Genomic DNA, 21,337 nt, shown 5'->3' with positions numbered 1-21,337 from the left:
TATGTATCCCAGTGTTTGTTTGGTCATGTCCAAGTGTATGGATGTGTGTGTTTATGCGTGTGTGTGTGTGTACGGTGTGTGTGTGAGCATGTGTGTACAGTACTCGTCGGTGTGTGTATGTGTGTGTGTGTGTGCGTGTGTGTTTTCACTCGTCATGTTAAAAATCAACTGTAAGTGCGTAAGTGCAGTTGTGCAGCCGTGACCTGACTGGGATCAGATAGAGTGCCCTCTCCCCTCCCCTCCTCCCCCTCCTCCCCCTCCTCCTCCCCCCTCTCTCCCCGCCTCCACCCGGCCCCATTTGTCATGGCCCAGCTGTCGGAGGGCCGTGATTGGTTGGCTCGGCAGACAGATAGCCGATAGGCTCTGATTAATAGCTGAGGCCCAAGAACTTCCTCATTGATCAACAGGACAGGCTGGAGGAGGAGGAGGAGGAGGAGGAGGAGAGGAATGGTGGAGGGAGAGAGAGAAAAAGCATGCCCTGTCGCTCTGCAAGTGCCGGCTGATAACCCTGATAGCGGCTCTTGGAGTGTGTGTGTATGTGTGTGTGCAAGCATGTGTGTGTGTGTGTCTATTTGTGGGTGGGTGCTTGTTTACAATAGCGAAGATATGAGGGAATGTGAGAAGCAGGATAATATCGAAGCCATCCAGTGAAAAAGTGCCTTGGGTTTGCTCACTTGCTTTCCATCTGTCTCGCTCTGTCTGTGTTTGCTCAGAGAAAGTGTGTGTGCTGCAGAGCAAGTGTGTGTGTAAGCTGCGCGAGTTAGCATTGTGACTTTTCCCATGAATAAGAAAGCATGTATGTTATCAAACATAGTACACTGACCCATTTGGCCGACAGCAAATGTCTTTCACGCATATGTTTGTGTGTGTGTGTGTATGTGTGTGTGTGTGTGTTTGTTGTCCCAAAACCAGTAGTGTCCCACAGGCCTAAACATAGAATTGCCTAGTACCTGGATGCCGTCAGCTATGCACAAGAGATTCTATTCTATTCTATTCTGTTCTATTCTATTCTATTCTATTTTATTCTATTCTATTCTATTCTACAAGTCAATATTTGGTTGACTTAAATGCGATGTAACTGCATTCCATTACTGTACTTCAATCTATGCCTAAAATATTGGATTGTACATTTTGCACAGAATAGGTATTACAGTATTTTGTTGTGTGTGTGTGTGTGTGTGTGTGTGTGTGTGTGTGTGTGTGTGTCCCCTCCTGCTGCTCTGTCCAGCCTCTAGTTGATTGATGATCTCCACTCCCACGGGGTCAGCGGGGTCGTGACCTCCCACTACTGACCCCCCTACTGAGAGGGTCAATCACACAACACACACACACACACACACACACACACACACACACACACACACACACACACACACACACTGCAGCCCATAAGGAAACAGATGGCCTTGGGACAACTGGTGCTTCCTCACCTTTCTCTCCCAAACACTCTCTCCATCTCTTAATAATCTCACTGTTACAGTGTTCTCTCACATTCACAGATACACTTTGACATCACACACTCCTGCAAAGTCATCTCCCTGCAAAGTCATCAACAAACAACCAAAAATACACCCGTGTTAAGTTAAATCAAATATGTTTTTTCTTGTCTGCATTCTGTGAAAATCCCATATTTCTAAAAGGCTTCTGTTTCAGGAATTGAGAAAATCAGATTTTATGACAGTACAATTTGTTCAGATTTTATATTTTTTAATGATGGGGGCTTTGAATTGGTTTCATGGATTCTTTGGTCAGATATATCAGCAAAGGAGCGTGCCAACTTTTAATTCAAATAAAACATGTTAGATATTGTGTGATATCAGTGTGGTACGTTTCTGCTTTTCTCAGCTCTGATATGATGCATTTTGCAGGGAATGAAGATCAAATAAGGTATTTGACACATGTAGCAATATCGCTCCCTAGTGACGGAACAGGGTTATGACAGATGACGGGTGCACTGTAATCAACAAACCACAGCCAAGCCATCATTATCTTTTATTGATGCACACAAAAGCTAATGAAATGCATTAAGTGGGATACAGCCATCAAACTATTGGCTTAATACAAGCATAGCAAAACTGACACATGTGGTTAAACCCTCAAGCTGTAAACCTTAAAACTCTCCATAAACATCAAGCCTTGTTATGAGGATCATCGATCAGCAATCCAACAAATATAAAACTAGATTTAAATAGACAGCAAGTACTAAAGAGAATAGCAACATACAGGAAATTCATTTTCTGTATTCCTGTAAAAAAATGTACTAAGTCACTCATTCCCACATGTAATCCCCCCACCAACATCCACACAACCACACACAAAAACAAGCATAGTGCTATGGAAGGGTTATATAGCAATAGTAGAGTTGGTGGTGTTATATCATCATGAGAAGAAAGAAAAAGGGAAGAGGATGGAAAGTGAGCAGGTGGGGAACAGAGAGGAAATGGAGGAAGAGGAGGATGGTGAAAGAGCAGGAGAGGGAGGGAGGCACCTTAAAAACAGCTTATAATAAGTTTGAGGGTGAAATGATAAGAGCTGATATACAAATATAATATATAGATATAATGAGATGCTTGGATCAGACCATTAATTTCTTCATGTTCTCCCAGGCAGCGGACTTCAGCCACTTGGTCACATGCTTCTCAATCTCCTGAGAGATGAAAAAACAGGAAAAAACAAAGTGTTCAAGCTCACAAAACTTTCAAGTATTATGAGTAGAATTAGGGTGGAAATGCCTCTGAAGTGGAATTTAGATCATAATAGGACACTAAAAGTCCCCACTGAAAATAATAATATGCTTATTACTACTACTAGTAGTAATAATGATAATAATGATAATAATTAAATCCTCACAATCAAAATGTCACACTGGAATCAATTCAGGTTAAGGGCTTCCCTTAGTCCACCAGTGTAGTATTGATGAATTAATCAATAAATGTGTAATCAACATGGGCAACACTGACTATCCAATAAGCTGAATATTGGCCGTATATATCGGCAAACTGATATATCGGTCTAACCATACATGTTATGCTAAATCTAACAAACTACTGATTTACCATTTTCCTACATCTGCTGTAACAACCATTAATATGGATCTTGTGATGTGCACAGTTTATTATGTATATCAGTCACATCTCAGAGAGGTGCTCATACCCTCCTGGCCTTCTTGAGTGAACAGCGGTCCGCAACTCCTCTGGTCATCATATCGGCACAGTGAGCAGTGTCCTGGATGAAGATGGCCTGGTCCTCGTCCCCCTCCCCTGTCTTGTTGTTGATCACCGACAACTCCTGCCACGGGTCGACTCCACCTGGGTGGGGGAAGGGGAAGGGGAAGGGGAAGGGGAAGGGGATCGGCGGGGGGGGGGGGGGGACAGAGAGAGAGAGAGATGGGACAGAGGTCAGAGGACTGTAGCCTAATATCTGCCCCCTTAGTCTTCTCAGTGTCTGTGATAACTACAAACTACATCCTTCGACTTGGTGCCTCTGGGCCAAACCAAGAGGCACACAGCAGCAGTAAAGTGTTTTACAGCCATTCTCTCACCTGCCATACATTAACAACAAGGACACACACTAATACACACCAGCAGTTCCTTTGCTACTCTGGTGCAAAACCTTGACTTAAGTCTACCAGACTACACCACCAATCAGTGATTCAAACGTGATTTTCTAATTTTGGTGTATACGGCTGTAATAAAATCAGTCTCACCATTGACGTAGAGCACCCTGTGTGTGTGCGGGTGGTCTGCTCCATAGAATTTGTTGGTGGAGGCTATGCGTCCAGGCAGGGAATGCTGGGATATGCCAAACAGCATGGGACAGAGCCAAGTCTGGGCCTGCAGGGTCAGCATCCTGGAGAACGGACAGCTGGCGTCCTCACAAGTCTGGTCTACACACACACACACGCACAAAAGGGATTCAGACCATAGAATGAAGGATGGTTCACCATGGGCGTTGGTGTGTGTGTGTGCGTGTGATGATGTGTGTATGTGTGTGTGTCTTACAGAAGCCAAACTCGGTGCAGGTCTGGTAGATCCACTGTCTCCCTGCGGTCCTGGCCGACTGGAGCGATGTGTCCATCAGATCCTTCACCGTCTGCTCATGGGAGGCATCCAGACAGGGCTCCTCACCTGTGGAGCGGTAGATCTGCAGAGAGCGCGCACACACACACACACACACACACACACACACAAACATATAGAACAAGCTTGCCCTGGCAGGATAATCCGGCAGGAATGGGGATGCCAAATGCTTACACCTTCTCAATTGAACTCTGATAGATGGATCACAAACCTGTCACGTATAGGGAATTCACAGATATAGCTCAACGGTGACCTCTGGTGGCTATAAAGTGAATGACAAGAGAGGAGTGTATGTGTGGACATGGGGTCAGGGGGTCATCCTTGGTGTGTGTTGGAGTGTGTGTTCTCCATACCTGCACCAGTTTAATAAAGCGGTCGTAGGCCTCCATCTCTTCCTCGTACGCTTCGCTCTTATTGGTCATAATGTCACAGAGCTCGTTAATAGACATGACCGCCCCTTCCTCGTTGTACTGCACCGCTCCCATGACGATGTCGGCCAAGCTCTGCATCAGCTCAGTCTGAGTGAAAGGTGTGTGTGACCAGAGTGTTAGGTTCCACTCAAAAGGCTTTACTCTGCATCAGAACTATAACACACTGATGGATTAAAAACAACCAAAGATATGAGATGAGAAAAAGAGAAAACCTAGGGAATTCATTTACGGAGAGAGTGCCTTTGTTTTAAGACTAAACCCAGTATATGATCCAGAAGGGCATTTTACTTAGGGGACTTTTAAAACTCCTTTTTAGCTGTCACATTTTGACCATCCAAGTATGAAGAGCTCTCTAAACCAGTGGTTCTCAACGTGGGGTCCGGGGACCACCAGGGGTCCTTGAGGGCATTCCAAGGGGTCCCCAGCAAATTGATGAATTGTTAAACTTCATTATTTTGTAATTTTAGAATGACTATTTTGATCATAGTTTCACTGTTATCTCTCTACCTGCAGTACAGATAGTCATGGAATTCTGGACAAAATCATATCTGACAATAAAAATATTCTCAGATTTGGGTCCGAGAGACAAAATCTCATCAAATGGGGGTCCATGGCCCTAATGTCTAAATTAGGGGTCCTTGATATGAAAAAGGTTGAGAACCACTGCTCTAAACCAATATGTGAGTGAAAAAATATCTACAATCCCCAAAAAAATAAACAAGGACAAAAGTGCCCAAGAGATGCCACAGATGGTGCTATCCTCTCAGTCATGATTGGGGCCATAAAATAAAAAAATAAACCTGGCACCTGATCTTCTAAGATTTTGGGGATCTGACAGCAGCCAAAGTCCTCGGCCACCTTGCTGGCATTACCGCCCATCAATGCTGCTTCCACGGCAGCAAAGGCCTCCCACACATCAGCCACACACTGTAGGGAGAGGACACAGGGGGAGAATGTTACACACGTGATAGACAACCATTTCACGAGAGATATTTACAGACACACACAGACAAGCAGCTGTCTCTGTACCTTGTCTGAGCCTCCAACTGCCTCATTCATCAGACTCAAACCAACGATCTGAAACCGAGGAAGTGACAGATGTATGAGTGGGAGAAAAGAGTGCATCACTAGGCAGTCATTGCTAAAAAAAAAACATTCTGTATATGCTGTATACCAATATGACCATGGATTATGTGGGTTTACCTTGTTGTAGGTAGAGAAGTCCAGCTTAGCCTTGACAGGAGCAGAGGAGGCCACAGCTCCGTACAATAAATGTGGGAACTAGAGCAGGACACAAGAATGACAGAGAAAGAAGAGAGATAGAAGCTAGAAAACTGAGTCTAGGCAGCTTTATTCATGATGTCTAGTGTATAGTCTCACCATTTTCTGACCTGTGTCCCCATATGCAGTATATACAAAGATCATTTAGTGGATTTCACAAACAACAGGACTCTGAACTCTAAATGGGTTGTAGGCCTGTTTTTGAAGGGGCCCCGCAAGACAAGGGCACCGTTTTATTTGAACAAATGAGGTATACTTTAATGATCCTGTGTCCCAGTGTGAGACTGAATGAACTTAGTATAGGGCCTGTACTGAAAATGTTTAAAGCTGTACTCTTGCTGCCCCAAATGGCAGCAAGAGGTAACTGTTTTGAGGTCGTCATTATCCAGAAATCATGGTTTTCATCATCAAATCATGGTGGTGAAGAGCTTCAGCCATCGTTGGTGAGTCCAGCTCTCTCTGGACGGAGCGCTCGCTCTCTGCTGTTTAGGAGACACTTTTGTATTTTGCTCTTAAGGAGAATACCAGTGTCATTTAGAATTCTAGCCCATTTAACTCTACGTCTACTTTACATTTCCCCCAATCATTTTGCAATGCGTGCAATTATGTAATTCGATTGTTAACATTTACCCTTTTTTTTACAAACTGGAATCAACTGCTGTCCTGGCTAACAAAGACAGTTGTAAGGCGATATGTTTTTGAGGTGACCTACTTTCAAGTGATTGATAGTAAATAGAGTGTAACATAATCACAATGGATGTCAGCCATTGGTGAAACGTTTTCGTCTACATCCTTTGTTTACATTGTGACGCACACCCTCTGGCCTCGTTCATCCAATCAAAGAGCCTGAAATATTCTCTGGTCCAATAGGAATTCTCTGAATGCACACAGACATGAAAACACTGAAAGAGCGATAAAACAGAAACTCTGACAAAACCATCTCTTCTCTGTATTTTCACATAATCTTTCACATCTAGAGGTTCATATCTGAGTCCAGTCTTTCACCTTTCCTCTGAACCAGGCGGACAGCGCTCCAGCATAGGAGCCTCCGAAGCTGATCCAGGTGTTTCTATGGGTCAGACTGAAGTGTTGGCTGATGTATTGGTGGAACGTCACCAAGTCAGCAAGCCTGGAGCAAAGAGGAAGAAACACAAAAGGCTCAGTCCAACCTTTTGACCAAAGTCTGGAAATCTCAGTCTTTCACACACAGACACACAAATATAGATACAGAAAGATACAGAAAGAGAGGGAGGGAGAGAGAAACAGTGAGGGAGACACATTCACACACTCAAACACACACACACACAGACACACACATATAAAGGGAGAGGAGAGAAACTGAAAGAGAGATTGACACATACATACACACAACGATACATATACACACAGTCAGTCAGATACAAACACACACAAACAGAGAGAGAAAGGATAGACAGAAAGAGAGATCAACACATGCATATACACAAACACGTATACATTCTCTCTCTCTCTCTCTCACACACACACATGCACACACACACACAGAGAGACCAGTAGAGAACTAGTACTAACGCCTGCTGGCTGCTCAGGTCTGCTAGGTTCTTTGTTTCGAGGCCGTCAGGGTTGATGCTGTCGCCGTAGAAACGGTGCTCCAGAGCCAATAGCAGAGCCCCATGCTCTTCAGCCATGTCAACATGGTGACCTGGGGAAACATGGTCAAAGCAGGTAAAACTCATTCAAAAGTGACGTTTGATATTTCCAACAACAGCCCAACCATCCAAGTGAAGGGATTAAAAGTTAATATACGCAAATACTGAACAACAATATTCACATTTCGATATTCTTCTGATCTGCTACACCATCTCACTGAGACACACAGAACAGAAGCGGGTGAGGCTTTTAAGTGATATAGAGAAATAAGGAAAAATGAGGATGATGAAAGAGTGTAGCACAGGGGTGAGGGAAAAGATGAAGAATGAGCTTATAAGCACAGTATCATTTTACTCACACGCAACGTGACGCTTCAGTCATTACATTTTCACTTTCTTTTCCAAACCTTTTGGGAGCGTGACAGCCAGGTGAATGCGATAGTTTGTCCTGACGTGTAGTTCAATGATTTTCTGTACCTCATCTGTTTGACATTCGAACGTGTATGACAGACAGAGGACAGGAGCTGTGTCCTACCTGCCAGAACGTCGAACTGTGAGATGGGGCCTTCTCCTCCGATGAAGAGGAACACTGGACCATGAGGACGCTGCCAGTAGGCCTCGTTCACAAAGAACCTCTGGGAGAGAGACAAAGAGAGAGTATGAGAGAGAGAGAGAGAGAGAGGGAGAGAGACAGACAGACAGACAGACAGAGAGAATTCACTGCACATTCATAGGATCAATGCAAGTAACTGAAGTCAGTACTGCGCTCTCCTCCAACCTAAATGTCTTCTTCTTAGTGTCTGGTGGGGTTAGGGTTTTTCTTGACCATACACCGACACCAGAATTTAATTTGGGCAAATAGGGCGAATCTACAGCATCTCATTTAGAGGGGAATGGGATGCTTTGTGATTTCAGCTGATAAGACAGGTGTGTTTTTATGTTAAACTCTTGTCTAGTGCAGCTTTAATGCATAATAAAATCCAAAGACATAAGTATAAAAGCATGAAGCACAGTGTAATATCAGAGATCTCTCTCTACCTGAGGGAAGGTCTTGATGGCCTGGCGGTCAAAGTGGTCCAGCGGCTGGTGGATCTTGCCCTCGCTCATGTGCTCGGCAGGCTGCTGACCGCTGAATGTGCGCATCAGGACATGCTGTTTGGCTTTGTGGAGCTGGAGCATACGCACACGCTCCTTGATCTTCCTCAGAACCCGTCCTGCCGATGAAAGAGAGGAGGAGGACAAGTACAAGAGAAGAACAGAAATAACAGAGAAGTTACAGAAAGGTTCAGATCTGCTAAATGCCACTCGTCATTTGTGCCAATTAATGGAATTCTTTTGATTAACCTTTCAAACGCACACCAAGCCTGTGTGATAGGAGCCATTTAGCTCTACTGACCTGCTGGCCTCCATGCATGGCCAGAGCTGATAAGGTCCAACTTGCTCTGAGTGGAGTAAAGTCTCTTATCTCGCTCTAACGGCCATTTGATTGATGCAAACAGCAACCGTGTTTGTTTACATTTCGCCCAGGAGTTTTTGCTCATGTCACTAATATGATGGCTGACAAAAATACTTCCAAACTAGGCCTACAAGCGCTATTTCAGGAGCAGTCAACATCCAATATTTGTTGCCCTGGGGATTCACTGTCACCACCAGCGTGTTTTTTTCCCTGCTCACAATTTTGACAACTGCAAATAGGAAAAAATACTTTCTGAAAGTATGAGGAAAGCATGCAATATTACCTTGGTCAACTTTTCTGTGTTTGTTTCTCTGTGTAGAAGTATGATTTGTGGTCTTCAAAAACAATATATATATAAACCTATTATGTATATGCCCACCATATATGGGAATTGTACTTTTAAATACAAAATATCAATATATTTTATAACATATGGTTCTGATGATGCAAAGCTTTGCAGCAAAAATTCAAAATCAAACACAATTCTGGGAGTAAACACATATTTTCCACACCAATCACATTCTCTGGAACATTTATCAACTCACCGGCATCAACAAAGTTCAAGAGGAGTAGAAGGATGAGACAGCAGGTTGGTGACAAATGCATCTTTACCACCTAAATCGACCAAGTCGGGAACCTCAACCCAAATGTAATGTGTTTCCAATCTGCAGGAAGAACTCCTCATGCTCTGCTCCCTAGGAAGTGGCTGCAGTGATGAGCTGACAGGGTCTCTTAAGTTACTGTGGAAACTAATATGAACTGTGCATAATTATACTCTGCAAGCCTTATCAGGACCAACCAACAGGAGAAAGTGTGTGTGTGTGTGTGTGTGTGTGTGTGTGTGTGTGTGTGTACATGCAATCAGCTCAGCAAAAAAGAGCGTCAGCTTGGTGATGTAATGAGATCTGGATGCCACTCTTCCCTGCAATGGCTTCTGAGGTTTTTGGCCTTTTCCACTTCATGTGAGGTGTCAAAGTGGCCAAGCGGTTCAGAGAGACTGTCCCATAACCGGAATGTCACAGGCTCAAGCCCCGCCACAGCTAACCTGTCCCTCATCTGCCATGTGTATGCTGAAGTGTCACTAAGTAAGACACTGAACCCCTACCTGCTCACTCACATCTTGAGCCTGCAGTTTGTTTATGCAGCCACAGAGGAAGTAATATCTTGGAGGTAGCTGTTAAAAATAGTTAATTAATGATGCAGTCCACAGCACAAGTATGTATTTTAAATTAAGTCCTCCAACTTATGATAACACTGAGAGGCAAAAGGAAAAAAATGGGATTGTCATGGAAGATCCAGTTATGTGCTAGTTTCATCTCTTTTTGTTGTTCAATAATATATTGAGATAGCAACAGGAGAAAAAAATGGTAGAATGTAGAAAAAGGATCCTGTCAAAATCCTGTTTTTTCACTTCATCGTAATATTGAGATAAACACAGAAAAGTTAAACAGAGCTTAGATAATTGGATCCCCCAGGATAATTCCTTTTGTTTCTGTTGCCAGGGCTTCCATACTAACCCATAACTATACTATATATACTATAACCTGCTGATCTAGCTCGCTATTTAGTAAAGCTATGGGACCTACACAGGCCATCATGAGCTAGGCTGAATCATGAAAAATGATATGTTCACTTCAGTAAGGTCATAACAGACAGAGCTTTAGTCAATAAATGAATGATGAGAGCATGTATGATAGGAAGACACGACAGGTTCTATAGGCCAAATCTAAAACTTTTTGCATGAAGGCTAATAGGAACCAAACCTTCCATCCACCTGAAACTGGGCTGAACATAGGGCACAGACTAAAACTGGACTGAATCTTACACAGTAACTTATACAGTATCTGCTCAGGGGGGATTTATGAAACGGCCATTGAGACTGAAAACATATTTTTGGAACTTACAAATATCTCAAAACACTTAAAACATTTTGAAAGTATAAAAGTTCTATAACAGTTCTATAAAAATGAATGACTAGAAGTTGCTGGTGTAACTTCTGTAAATCCTGCATTATTTATGTGAAGACAGGCATTAAGAGTCTTCAGCCCAAGAGGAACAGACATTCCCCAGAGTGCTGAAGACAAGCATGTTGACAATCCTCTATTACAGCCTCAAATGTCTCTATCAATCTCTGACTGAATGAAACATCAGATCTTTCATGCAAAGTAATGTTCCTCTACGTGAGCTGTGTCTTCAAACCCACCCACATCCTGAGCTCTGATAAGAGCTGCAGCAAATACTGAGCTCCTGTAAAACCAGAGGTGTGACCATGTTTCAAGTCTTAAGTCCCAAGTCAGTATCAAATTTAAATGTAGAACAGCAAGTCAAGTCAGTACAAATCAAGAGTCCACTATCAATTTAATATCTTAAATAAAACTAATATCTAGGACTTTTCAATGCAATATGGTTTTAATAGGATAAAAACTTGGTAAGAGCACCGTGAGTTTGATCTCTATAATCAGTTTCAGCTTCATTAAATGCAATCATTCCATACAAATTCAGATGAACAGAATTTAAATTCAGTCGTCTGGTGGAACAAATCTCATCACTTTCAATCTAAGTCATTTACACAAACACAAGATCTTTGGTCAAGACTTTAGAAACCTTTTCAAGTCATAGTCATAGTCATTTATACCAAGTCATAGTCATTTACCTAGTCATAGTCATTTACAGCAAAACTTTTACCTTTACTTAAGTAATATTTCAGCAAACTAATAATACCTGCACTTGAGTAGGTATTTTTTCCACCCTTGGTTTTAAAACACTGCATGTTCTGTCAGCAGTACTGACTTGAAACGCATTGCCAAGTGTGCATTAAGCCAGTGATAAGTGTTTCACAGCTTTTTACGATACTAAGTTTGAATACATTTTCTTACTTTCTGCATTACAAGTAGTTTCCCTCCTCCCATTATTTTGCAAAATTTTATTCACAAACAAAAGTTTTCAAAGGACTTACCAAAGCGTATTGTACCTCTAATGTAATTTGAATATCTTATAAAAACTTTACAGTCAACGATAAAAAAATATTCACAATGCCTTATGCATTATAGCACATAACGAATGTGCTTATAGTGCCTTCATAGAAAGTGTTGACAATATAAGATTTTAAAATAGCCCTAAAATTGATGGAAATGTCATGGTAATTTGTCCATGATCCTTTTTTCTCTGCCTCTCTAGTAATTCCAATTAAAATAAGTTGCTTATCAAAATCCCAGGTGATTGATTCATTAATGTCACAGTGGAGCAACTCTTCCTGAGTCAAGTCACCCTTGTTTCCTGTTTCAAAACTTTCCACTGCGTAAAACGTGAACAACCTAACCTCAGTTCACATAGATAAAGACTGGAGGACAGAGTTGGTTTGTACCATTGCCATACCAAGCATACACCGATATTGCTTTTCTTGTCAGGTAGACACGATGAACATTACCCTGAAAGAAAATAGTCCTGAGCTAGACAAGAGTAACATGGCCTATGCCATAGTCTACGGCTGCATCATGGTGCTGGGTCTGCCTCTCAATGCTGTGTCACTGTGGATTCTGATACGCCGCCACAGCCTCAAATCCCCCAATGTCGTCTTCATGATCAACCTGGCACTTTCAGACCTGCTGCTGGTGATCTCCCTGCCCATGAGAGTCTACTTTTATGCCACAGGCAGCTGGCCTCTTGGCATTACGGCATGCGTCTGGATCATTATGTTCTTCCACGACAACCTGCGCTCCAGCTCCATCTTCATCACCTTCATCGGTGTGGACCGGCTGCTGGCAGTGGTTTACCCGCTGAGATCACGGTATCTGAGATCCACCTCCAATGCCTGGAAAGCCTCTGCCTTCGTTTGGATCTTTGTGTTGGTAATGCACATCCCACAGAGCATTAACTTTTCAAGACGTTTATACAACTGCAATGCATCTACCTGTTTTGACTTTCCTAACTGTAAGCAGCATAGATCAGCATTTCCTTATTTTCAGTCTGCTTTAGTGTTCACCATGCTGGCAGTCAATGTTGTGTCCACTGCTATGGTGTCTTGGACTCTCCGCAGGCATCTCAGTGACTCTGCAAGGGTCAACAACAAGATGAATGTCATGCTGGTTTTTGCCATGAACTTGATCATGTTTACCATCTGTTTCTTTCCTCTGTCATTGGCCCTTGTGCTTAATAATAGAAAAAATGCAATCATGCCAACAGTATGTCTTGCTAGCATGAACTGCTGTCTGGATCCACTGTTATATTACTTTTCTTTAGATGCTTTCTGGAAGAAAAAAGAGGATGTGGACATTGCAAGAGAGCAGGTGAAGACAAGGGATGTAAAGAGTTAGGATGAGATGACATCAAATGTCCCACTGTCATTGTGATTTGCTGCTTTTTCAGCAAAATAGATTCTTTGTGTGTGGAAATTAAATGGTTTATCAGATGATTTGGTTCCAGGTGCCGTCATCGACATGTTTCTGTTTCTGTTGTCAAATGACTACTGCACAACAATAAAAAAGTGATTTGATCACAAATGCTAACTGGCTAACCAAGGCTAACAGTAGTGTATGGGCTGTTAGCATTTTGTGACTCACGATGAAATTGCTTTTTTATAGTTAAGCTATAGGCTAAATGATCACAGAGTTGGAGGTGACAGAAAGTTGGCTTCTTAACAGCAGTTGTGAGAACCAATGAAGGATCTAAGGAAGTTCTTTATGGAGTGAAGAGTAGGTAATGTCAAAGGCAGGACAGAAGTCAGGGATAATGAGAGAGGTAAGCTAGTACCAAGAGGTTGCAATTGACTGAAATCATTGAGTTTTTATTTTTGTGTGTTTTGTTATATGTGGCCTGATTTGCTTGTAGCATCCGTGTTGGTAAGCTTATTTGTTGGCAGTGTTAATTTTGCCTGGAGATATATACATATTTGTTTTTTGCAAACAAACATGTTCTACAAATAAAGCTAGACCAGTATTTCTCATCATTTTGTCTCTGATATACAGTTTCCTCCACAATTATTGGCACCCTGAAAACCTTTTTAGAGATGTGAGTGCTGGGGGCCTGTGTATACCCCAATCACATTTAATCTTCAATTATTTCCTTGAACAGGAAGCCCAAAATGTTTGACTCCTCTTGTCAGATCATGTGTGTTTTTATCACACTGTGGTCATACTGTGAACAAGAATATCATCATGCTACTATTGAGAGAAGTTCAGCTGCACCAACTTTTTAGCACTGAAAAATAAAGAAACTGTGGTCAATATATGCCTACATTTCTCTGGTCATAGAAAATGAATAGACTTGAATGCAATTCAAGTGCAGTGTGAACACACAGTAGGAGGTTCAAGATTTGAATACAATCTAATGTGAATTCAGATGCTAACTTCAAAAATATTTAAAGATAGCTTTGGATTAAAAGCAATGCTAAACAATGTATCAATTAAACAAGTGTGTCTACTTTTCATATCTTCATGCTGTTTAACTGTTTTTAAGTGCTGTAAGTCTAAGTTTCCATTAGTAACATTTGGCACCAAGTAAGACATATCGTTTCCTGAACAAACAGGACAAAGTGTGATCATATCTACAATCTGTACCGGTATTGCACTTAGAAGAGACTTGCAAAGCAGAAGTTTTAGTGAAAAGTGCTTTTGGTTTACAAGAACACATTTAGTGAAACTTGTGTTAACTTTATTGTGCTTGCTGCTAAATGTTCTGTCAGCAGCTCATTTCTGTCTGAGGAAGAGTACTGACTTGAAACACATTGCCACGTGTGCATCAAGTCAGTGATAAGTGTTTCATAGCTTTCTAACGCAGTTGTTTTTACAATAAGCTTGAATACATTTTCTTACTTTGCATTGCAAATGGTTTCCCTCCTCCCAGTATTTTGCTAAATTTTATTCACACAAAAGTTTTCAAAGGAAAAGCCGGAGCTTATTGTATCTCTAATGTAATTTGAATATCTTATAAAATCTTTACAAATGGTCAACAATTGAAAAAAGAACTTTTAATATATTTTCGTATTTGTATTTTTTAAAATTACTTTCCTGTTGTCCTTTTCCTTCTTCTTTTCCCTGTTTTGAAATTTCATTAAAATTTTCCCTTAATTATACAATTCTTACTTTTTTTACTTAATTGACCTAATTTACTTAAATTTCTTTTAAAGAAGGAAAGAAAGAAAGAAAGAAAGAAAGAAAGAAAGGGTTTTGGAGAGCTGTACGTAAATGTGCACTCTACTAAGATTTTGCCATGAATTCCAGTTACTACACCTGCCTCTTTGGTGCTGCTTGTACCCTGACCTAAAGTCATGATAATACATACATAATGATCCCCCTTATAATCCCCCTTATAATGTCTATAATGCCTTTACAAGGCATTATAGACCACATTATAAATGTTTGTTGCGTGCTATAATGCCTTTACAAGACATTATAGACCACATTATAAATGTTTATTGCGTGCTATAATGCCTTTACAAGACATTATAGCATGCAATGAACATGCTTATAAAGCATCATAGATAAGGCCTTCATAGTGCTACGAATATGAGATTTTAAAATAGCCCTAAAATTGATGTCATCGTAACTTGTCCATGATTCTTTCTTTTTTTCTGCCTCTCAAGTAATTACAACCAAACTAGCCTGCCAATCGAAATCCCAGTTGTATCTATTCGAAACAAAAATGAGAGAGGAGGGAAACTAATTCATTAATGTCACAGTGGAGCTACTCTTCCTGAGTCAAGTCACCCTTGTTTCCTGTTTCAAAACCTTCCACTGCTTAAAACGCGAACAACCTAACCTCATTTCACATAGATAAAGACTGAAGGGCGGAACTACGCTTGTGTGGTTTGTACCATTGCCATATGCAGTTAAGCATACACAGATATTGCTTTTCTTGTCAGGTAGACACGATGAACAATACCCTGAAAGAAAATGGTCCAGAGCTAGACAGGAGTAACATGGCCTATGCCATAGTCTACGGCTGCATCATGGTGCTGGGTCTGCCTCTCAATGCTGTGTCACTGTGGATTCTGATACGCCGCCACAGCCTCAAATCCCCCAGTGCCGTCTTCATGATCAACCTGGCACTTTCAGACCTGCTGCTGGTGATCTCCCTGCCCATGAGAGTCTACTTTTATGCCACAGGCAGCTGGCCTCTTGGCATTACGGCATGCGTCTTGATCATTATGTTCTTCCACAACAACCTGCGCTCCAGCTCCATCTTCATCACCTTCATCGGTGTGGACCGGCTGCTGGCAGTGGTTTACCCGCTGAGATCACGGCATCTGAGATCCACCTCCAATGCCTGGAAAGCCTCTGCCTTCGCTTGGATCTTTGTGTTGGTAATGCACATCCCAGAGAACATTAACCTTTCAACATATTTATACAACTGCAATGCATCTACCTGTTTTGAGTTTCCTAACTGTAAGGAGTATAGATCAGCATTTCCTTATTTACAGGCTGCTTTAGTGTTCACCATGCTGGCAGTCAATGTTGTGTCCACTGCTATGGTGTCTTGGACTCTCCGCAGGCATCTCAGTGACTCTGCAAGAGTCAACAACAAGATGAATGTCATGCTGGTTTTTGCCATGAACTTGATCATGTTTATCATCTGTTTCTTTCCTCTGTCATTGGCCCTTCTGCTTAATAATGGAAAAAATGCAATCATGCCAACAGTATGTCTTGCTAGCATGAACTGCTGTCTGGATCCACTGTTATATTACTTTTCTTTGGATGCCTTCTGGAAGAAAAAAGAGGATATGGACATTGCAAGAGAGCAGGTGAAGACAAGGGATGTAAAGAGTTAGGATGAGATGACATCAAATGTCCCACTGTCATTGTGATTTGCTGCTTTTTCAGCAAAATAGATTCTTTGTGTGTGGAAATTAAATGGTTTATCAGATGATTTGGTTCCAGGTGCCTTCATCAACATGTTTCTGTTTCTGTTGTCAAACGACTACTGCACAACAATAAAAAAGTGATTTGATCACAAAATGCTAACTGGCTAACCAAGGCTAACAGTGTATGGGCTGTTAGCATTTTGTGACTCACGATGAAATTGTTTTTTTTATAGTTATAGGCTAAATGATCACAGAGTTGGAGGTGACAGAAAGTTGGCTTCTTAACAGCAGTTGTGAGAACCAATGAAGGATCTAAGGAAGTTCTTTATGGAGTGAAGAGTAGGTAATGTCAAAGGCAGGACAGAAGTCAGGGATAATGAGAGAGGTAAGCTAGTACCACACTAGCTATGCCAGTTAGCTAACAGCTGGCTAACATTAATCAAAGAGTTTGGCTTACAGTATGTCAGTTAGTTAGCTAACAGACATTACATTTTAAATATTTCCTCAGGTCTGGAAAAGCGAGAAAAGTGAAAAGCATTAATCTTAAGAAATGTAGGCCTAGGGGGAAATCCTGTTGTTCACTTGTGGTACACATGGCCATTTAATGTGAGGTAGTTTTAACCATGTGTCATTTTTACATATTGGGATGTTATTGCTGTTGTCCAGTCAAAGAAATTCAGGTTTGGAAATAGATTTAGGAATGGAAATGTACAGGGAACCTGTCTCATGAAAAGTGTCATTCAGTTTCCCCAGTTTAAAGTATAATTTCTTCATACTGAGTTGCATGAGTCAGCTGACTCTAGCAGGACTGAAAAACACAAGGAATTTTAAATAGCTCTTTAGTCGTCACTGACTAAAGAGGTTGCAATTGACTGAAATCATTGAGTTTTTATTTTTGTGTGTTTTGTTATATGTGGCCTGATTTGCTTGTAGCATCCGTGTTGGTAAGCTTATTTGTTGGCAGTGTTAATTTTGCCTGGAGATATATGCATATTTGTTTTTTGTAAACAAACATTTTCTGCAAATAAAACTAGACCAGTATTTCTCATCATTTTGTCTCTGATATACAGTTTCCTCCACAATTATTGGCACCCTGAAAACCTTTTTAGAGATGTGAGTGCTGGGGGCCTGTGTATACCCCAATCACATTTAATCTTCAATTATTTCCTTGAACAGGAAGCCAAAAATGTTTGATTCCTATTGTCAGATCATGTGTGTTTTTATCACACTGTGGTCACACTGTGAGCAAGAACATCATCATGCTACTATTGAGAGAAGTTCAGCTGCACCAACTTTTTAGCACTGAAAAATAAAGAAACTGTGGTCAATATATGCCTACATTTCTCTGGTCATAGAAAATGAATAGACTCGAATGCAATTCAAGTGCAGTGTGAACACACAGTAGGAGGTTCAAGATTTGAATACAATCTAATGTGAATTCAGATGCTAACTTCAAAAATATTTAAAGATAGCTTTGGATTAAAAGCAATGCTAAACAATGTATCAATTAAACAAGTGTGTCTACTTTTCATATCTTCATGCTGTTTAACTGTTTTTAAGTGCTGTAAGTCTAAGTTTCCATTAGTAACATTTGGCACCAAGTAAGACATATCGTTTCCTGAACAAACAGGACAAAGTGTGATCATATCTACAATCTGTACCGGTATTGCACTTAGAAGAGACTTGCAAAGCAGAAGTTTTAGTGAAAAGTGCTTTTGGTTTACAAGAACACAATTCTTACTTGTTTTACTTAATTGACATCATTTACTTAAATTTCTTTTAAAGAAAGAAAGAAAGAAAGAAAGAAAGAAAGGGTTTTGGAGAGCTGTACGTAAATGTGCACTCTACTAAGATTTTGCCATGAATTCCAGTTACTACACCTGCCTCTTTGGTGCTGCTTGTACCCTGACCTAAAGTCATGATAATACATACATAATGATCCCCCTTATAATCCCCCTTATAATGTCTATAATGCCTTTACAAGGCATTATAGACCACATTATAAATGTTTGTTGCGTGCTATAATGCCTTTACAAGACATTATGGACCACATTATAAATGTTTATTGCGTGCTATAATGCCTTTACAAGACATTATAGCATGCAATGAACATGCTTATAAAGCATCATAGATAAGGCCTTCATAGTGCTACGAATATGAGATTTTAAAATAGCCCTAAAATTGATGTCATCGTAACTTGTCCATGATTCTTTCTTTTTTTCTGCCTCTCAAGTAATTACAACCAAACTAGCCTGCCAATCGAAATCCCAGTTGTATCTATTCGAAACAAAAATGAGAGAGGAGGGAAACTAATTCATTAATGTCACAGTGGAGCTACTCTTCCTGAGTCAAGTCACCCTTGTTTCCTGTTTCAAAACCTTCCACTGCTTAAAACGCGAACAACCTAACCTCATTTCACATAGATAAAGACTGATGGGCCGAACTACGCTCGTGTGGTTTGTACCATTGCCATATGCAGTTAAGCATACGCAGATATTGCTTTTTTTGTCAGTTAGACACGATGAACAATACCCTGAAAGAAAATGGTCCAGAGCTAGACAGGAGTAACATGGCCTATGCCATAGTCTACGGCTGCATCATGGTGCTGGGTCTGCCTCTCAATGCTGTGTCACTGTGGATTCTGATACGCCGCCACAGCCTCAAATCCCCCAGTGCCGTCTTCATGATCAACCTGGCACTTTCAGACCTGCTGCTGGTGATCTCCCTGCCCATGAGAGTCTACTTTTATGCCACAGGCAGCTGGCCTCTTGGCATTACGGCATGCGTCTTGATCATTATGTTCTTCCACAACAACCTGCGCTCCAGCTCCATCTTCATCACCTTCATCGGTGTGGACCGGCTGCTGGCAGTGGTTTACCCGCTGAGATCACGGCGTCTGAGATCCACCTCCAATGCCTGGAAAGCCTCTGCCTTCGCTTGGATCTTTGTGTTGGTAATGAACATCCCAGAGAGCATCAACTTTTCAAGACGTTTATACAACTGCAATGCATCTACCTGTTTTGACTTTCCTAACTGTAAGCAGCATAGATCAGCATTGCCTTATTTTTTGCCTTATTTGTCTGCTTTAGTGTTCACCATGCTGGCAGTCAATGTTGTGTCCACTGCTATGGTGTCTTGGACTCTCCGCAGGCATCTCAGTGACTCTGCAAGGGTCAACAACAAGATGAATGTCATGCTGGTTTTTGCCATGAACCTGATCATGTTTATCATCTGTTTCTTTCCTCTGTCATTGGCCCTTGTGCTTAAAAATGGAAAAAATGCAATCAAGCCAATCATATGTCTTGCTAGTATGAACTGCTGTCTGGATCCACTATTATATTACTTTTCTGTGGATGCCTTCTGGAAGAAAAAAGAGGATGTGGCCATTGCAAGATAGTGGGTGAAGACAAGGGACGTAAAGAGTTAGGATGAGATGACATCAAATGTCCCAATGTCATTGTGATTTGCTGCTTTTTCAGCAAAATAGATCTTTGTGTGTGGGATTTAAATGGTTTATTGGATGATTTGACTTAAAGTTTGACTATGTGATGTACTAAATCAATAAAGAGTTCTCAGTATGATCGTAATGTTGCCAATGATGATAGCTCCTTTTCGCACCTCATTCAAATCAGTAAAATGTGAAAAAATGTGAATGAGAATCTCCCTACAGGGCTTAGTAAAGTGCCACATAAAAATATGTGTTCATTCAATTTTTATTATCTTTAGCACAACCAGGGTCTATAACAAAGCCACTGGGTAAAACTTTGCAGATGCTCACACTTGTTTTAAAATTGTGTTAATAGGGCCTAAACGAGCAGATCATCTCCCTCCGGAGCTCCGCTGGTGTCGTATGTACTGGTCATTGTCCGCTGGGCATCATATCATACATCACACATAGCTATTCCATTACATTCACACATCTCACACATATCACACACTTTATTACGGCTCCCTATAGTTATAGTAACCAGTGAATTATTCAAAGATTCATTTGAGTCAGTTTTCCAGATAGTTATACTGTCGCCCCTTTATTCCTATCTTGCTGACTCGTGTCTTCTGAGTCAAACAGGAGATGGGAGTTAAGTTCTTGTTATAACTGCTCTCATTGGCTTTTTCAGTGTGTTTTTGAAATTGGCAGGTAATTGCAATGCAATTCTGCAGTTGGATGAATCTTGTCGTGTCTTCTCCTTCAGCCATCATAATTTAACACGGAGGTATGCCCGGAAGATTACCATGTTAATCTTAGAATTATAAGGTTCTATCTGCCTCCAAAAAATAACACCACACTTATGTCAACAGGCACAACAGGCACTCAGGCATGTTCATGCGACTAACTCAGTTTTGACAAAAAGGTCAGATAGAACCTTATAATACCAAGGTCACGCAATATGGTTTTTGGGTAGTTGAAAAGCAAAAAGCATGGCAGCTATGGTTTGGAGTGATAACAAGGACATGGTTTTCACTTAAGTATTTGTATTTGCTCATTTTTTTATTGCTTTAAAAATCATTTGGATGCTCTGTGTCTCTTAGGTTATAAATCCTGTGATGTGACTGAGACTGTTTGTGAGCATCTCAGTTCTTGAGCCAGCAGCCTGCAAGTCCTAAGCCTTGCCAGATGGAAGGGCGTCTGTATAAGCCTATGGCAGACTGTAAGGATCTAGATT

At 41.2% G+C, this 21,337-nt stretch overlaps 4 protein-coding genes across 4 annotated transcripts; 3 read left to right on the top strand and 1 right to left on the bottom strand.

Annotated features, from left to right (window-relative positions):
* Nucleotides 1-1,975: 1,975 nt before the first annotated feature.
* Nucleotides 1,976-9,610, bottom strand: prss16 (serine protease 16). The gene is made up of 13 exons (XM_071536938.1): nucleotides 9,421-9,610; nucleotides 8,458-8,633; nucleotides 7,955-8,054; nucleotides 7,343-7,472; nucleotides 6,797-6,920; nucleotides 5,714-5,791; nucleotides 5,540-5,587; nucleotides 5,318-5,437; nucleotides 4,433-4,597; nucleotides 4,002-4,143; nucleotides 3,707-3,886; nucleotides 3,154-3,308; nucleotides 1,976-2,647 (listed from the first exon to the last, which is right to left on the bottom strand). The coding sequence occupies exons 1-13, from the start codon at nucleotides 9,479-9,481 to the stop codon at nucleotides 2,576-2,578; spliced, it is 1,551 nt and encodes a 516-aa protein (XP_071393039.1). The 5' UTR covers nucleotides 9,482-9,610; the 3' UTR covers nucleotides 1,976-2,575.
* A 2,729-nt stretch (nucleotides 9,611-12,339) lies between these two features.
* LOC139658783 (lysophosphatidic acid receptor 6-like) lies at nucleotides 12,340-13,488 on the top strand. The gene has a single exon (XM_071536951.1). It carries the CDS (start codon nucleotides 12,340-12,342, stop codon nucleotides 13,186-13,188), a length of 849 nt encoding a protein of 282 aa, XP_071393052.1. The 3' UTR covers nucleotides 13,189-13,488.
* Nucleotides 13,489-15,665: 2,177 nt separating this feature from the next.
* On the top strand, nucleotides 15,666-17,707 carry LOC139658777 (lysophosphatidic acid receptor 6-like). Its single transcript, XM_071536945.1, has one exon. The coding sequence runs from the start codon at nucleotides 15,696-15,698 to the stop codon at nucleotides 16,638-16,640; it is 945 nt and encodes a 314-aa protein (XP_071393046.1). The 5' UTR covers nucleotides 15,666-15,695; the 3' UTR covers nucleotides 16,641-17,707.
* Nucleotides 17,708-19,122: 1,415 nt separating this feature from the next.
* On the top strand, nucleotides 19,123-20,094 carry LOC139658782 (lysophosphatidic acid receptor 6-like). Its single transcript, XM_071536950.1, has one exon. The coding sequence runs from the start codon at nucleotides 19,147-19,149 to the stop codon at nucleotides 20,068-20,070; it is 924 nt and encodes a 307-aa protein (XP_071393051.1). The 5' UTR covers nucleotides 19,123-19,146; the 3' UTR covers nucleotides 20,071-20,094.
* The last annotated feature ends 1,243 nt before the right edge of the window (nucleotides 20,095-21,337 follow it).

The sequence above is a fragment of the Centroberyx affinis genome, unplaced genomic scaffold (assembly GCF_046629955.1).
Source record: "Centroberyx affinis isolate AG114_WGS23_722 - 3 ecotype Tasmania unplaced genomic scaffold, CSIRO-AGI_Caff_v1 ptg002960l_1, whole genome shotgun sequence".
Classification (NCBI taxonomy): domain Eukaryota; kingdom Metazoa; phylum Chordata; class Actinopteri; order Beryciformes; family Berycidae; genus Centroberyx; species Centroberyx affinis.
This window is presented reverse-complemented; position numbering and strand designations above follow the sequence as displayed.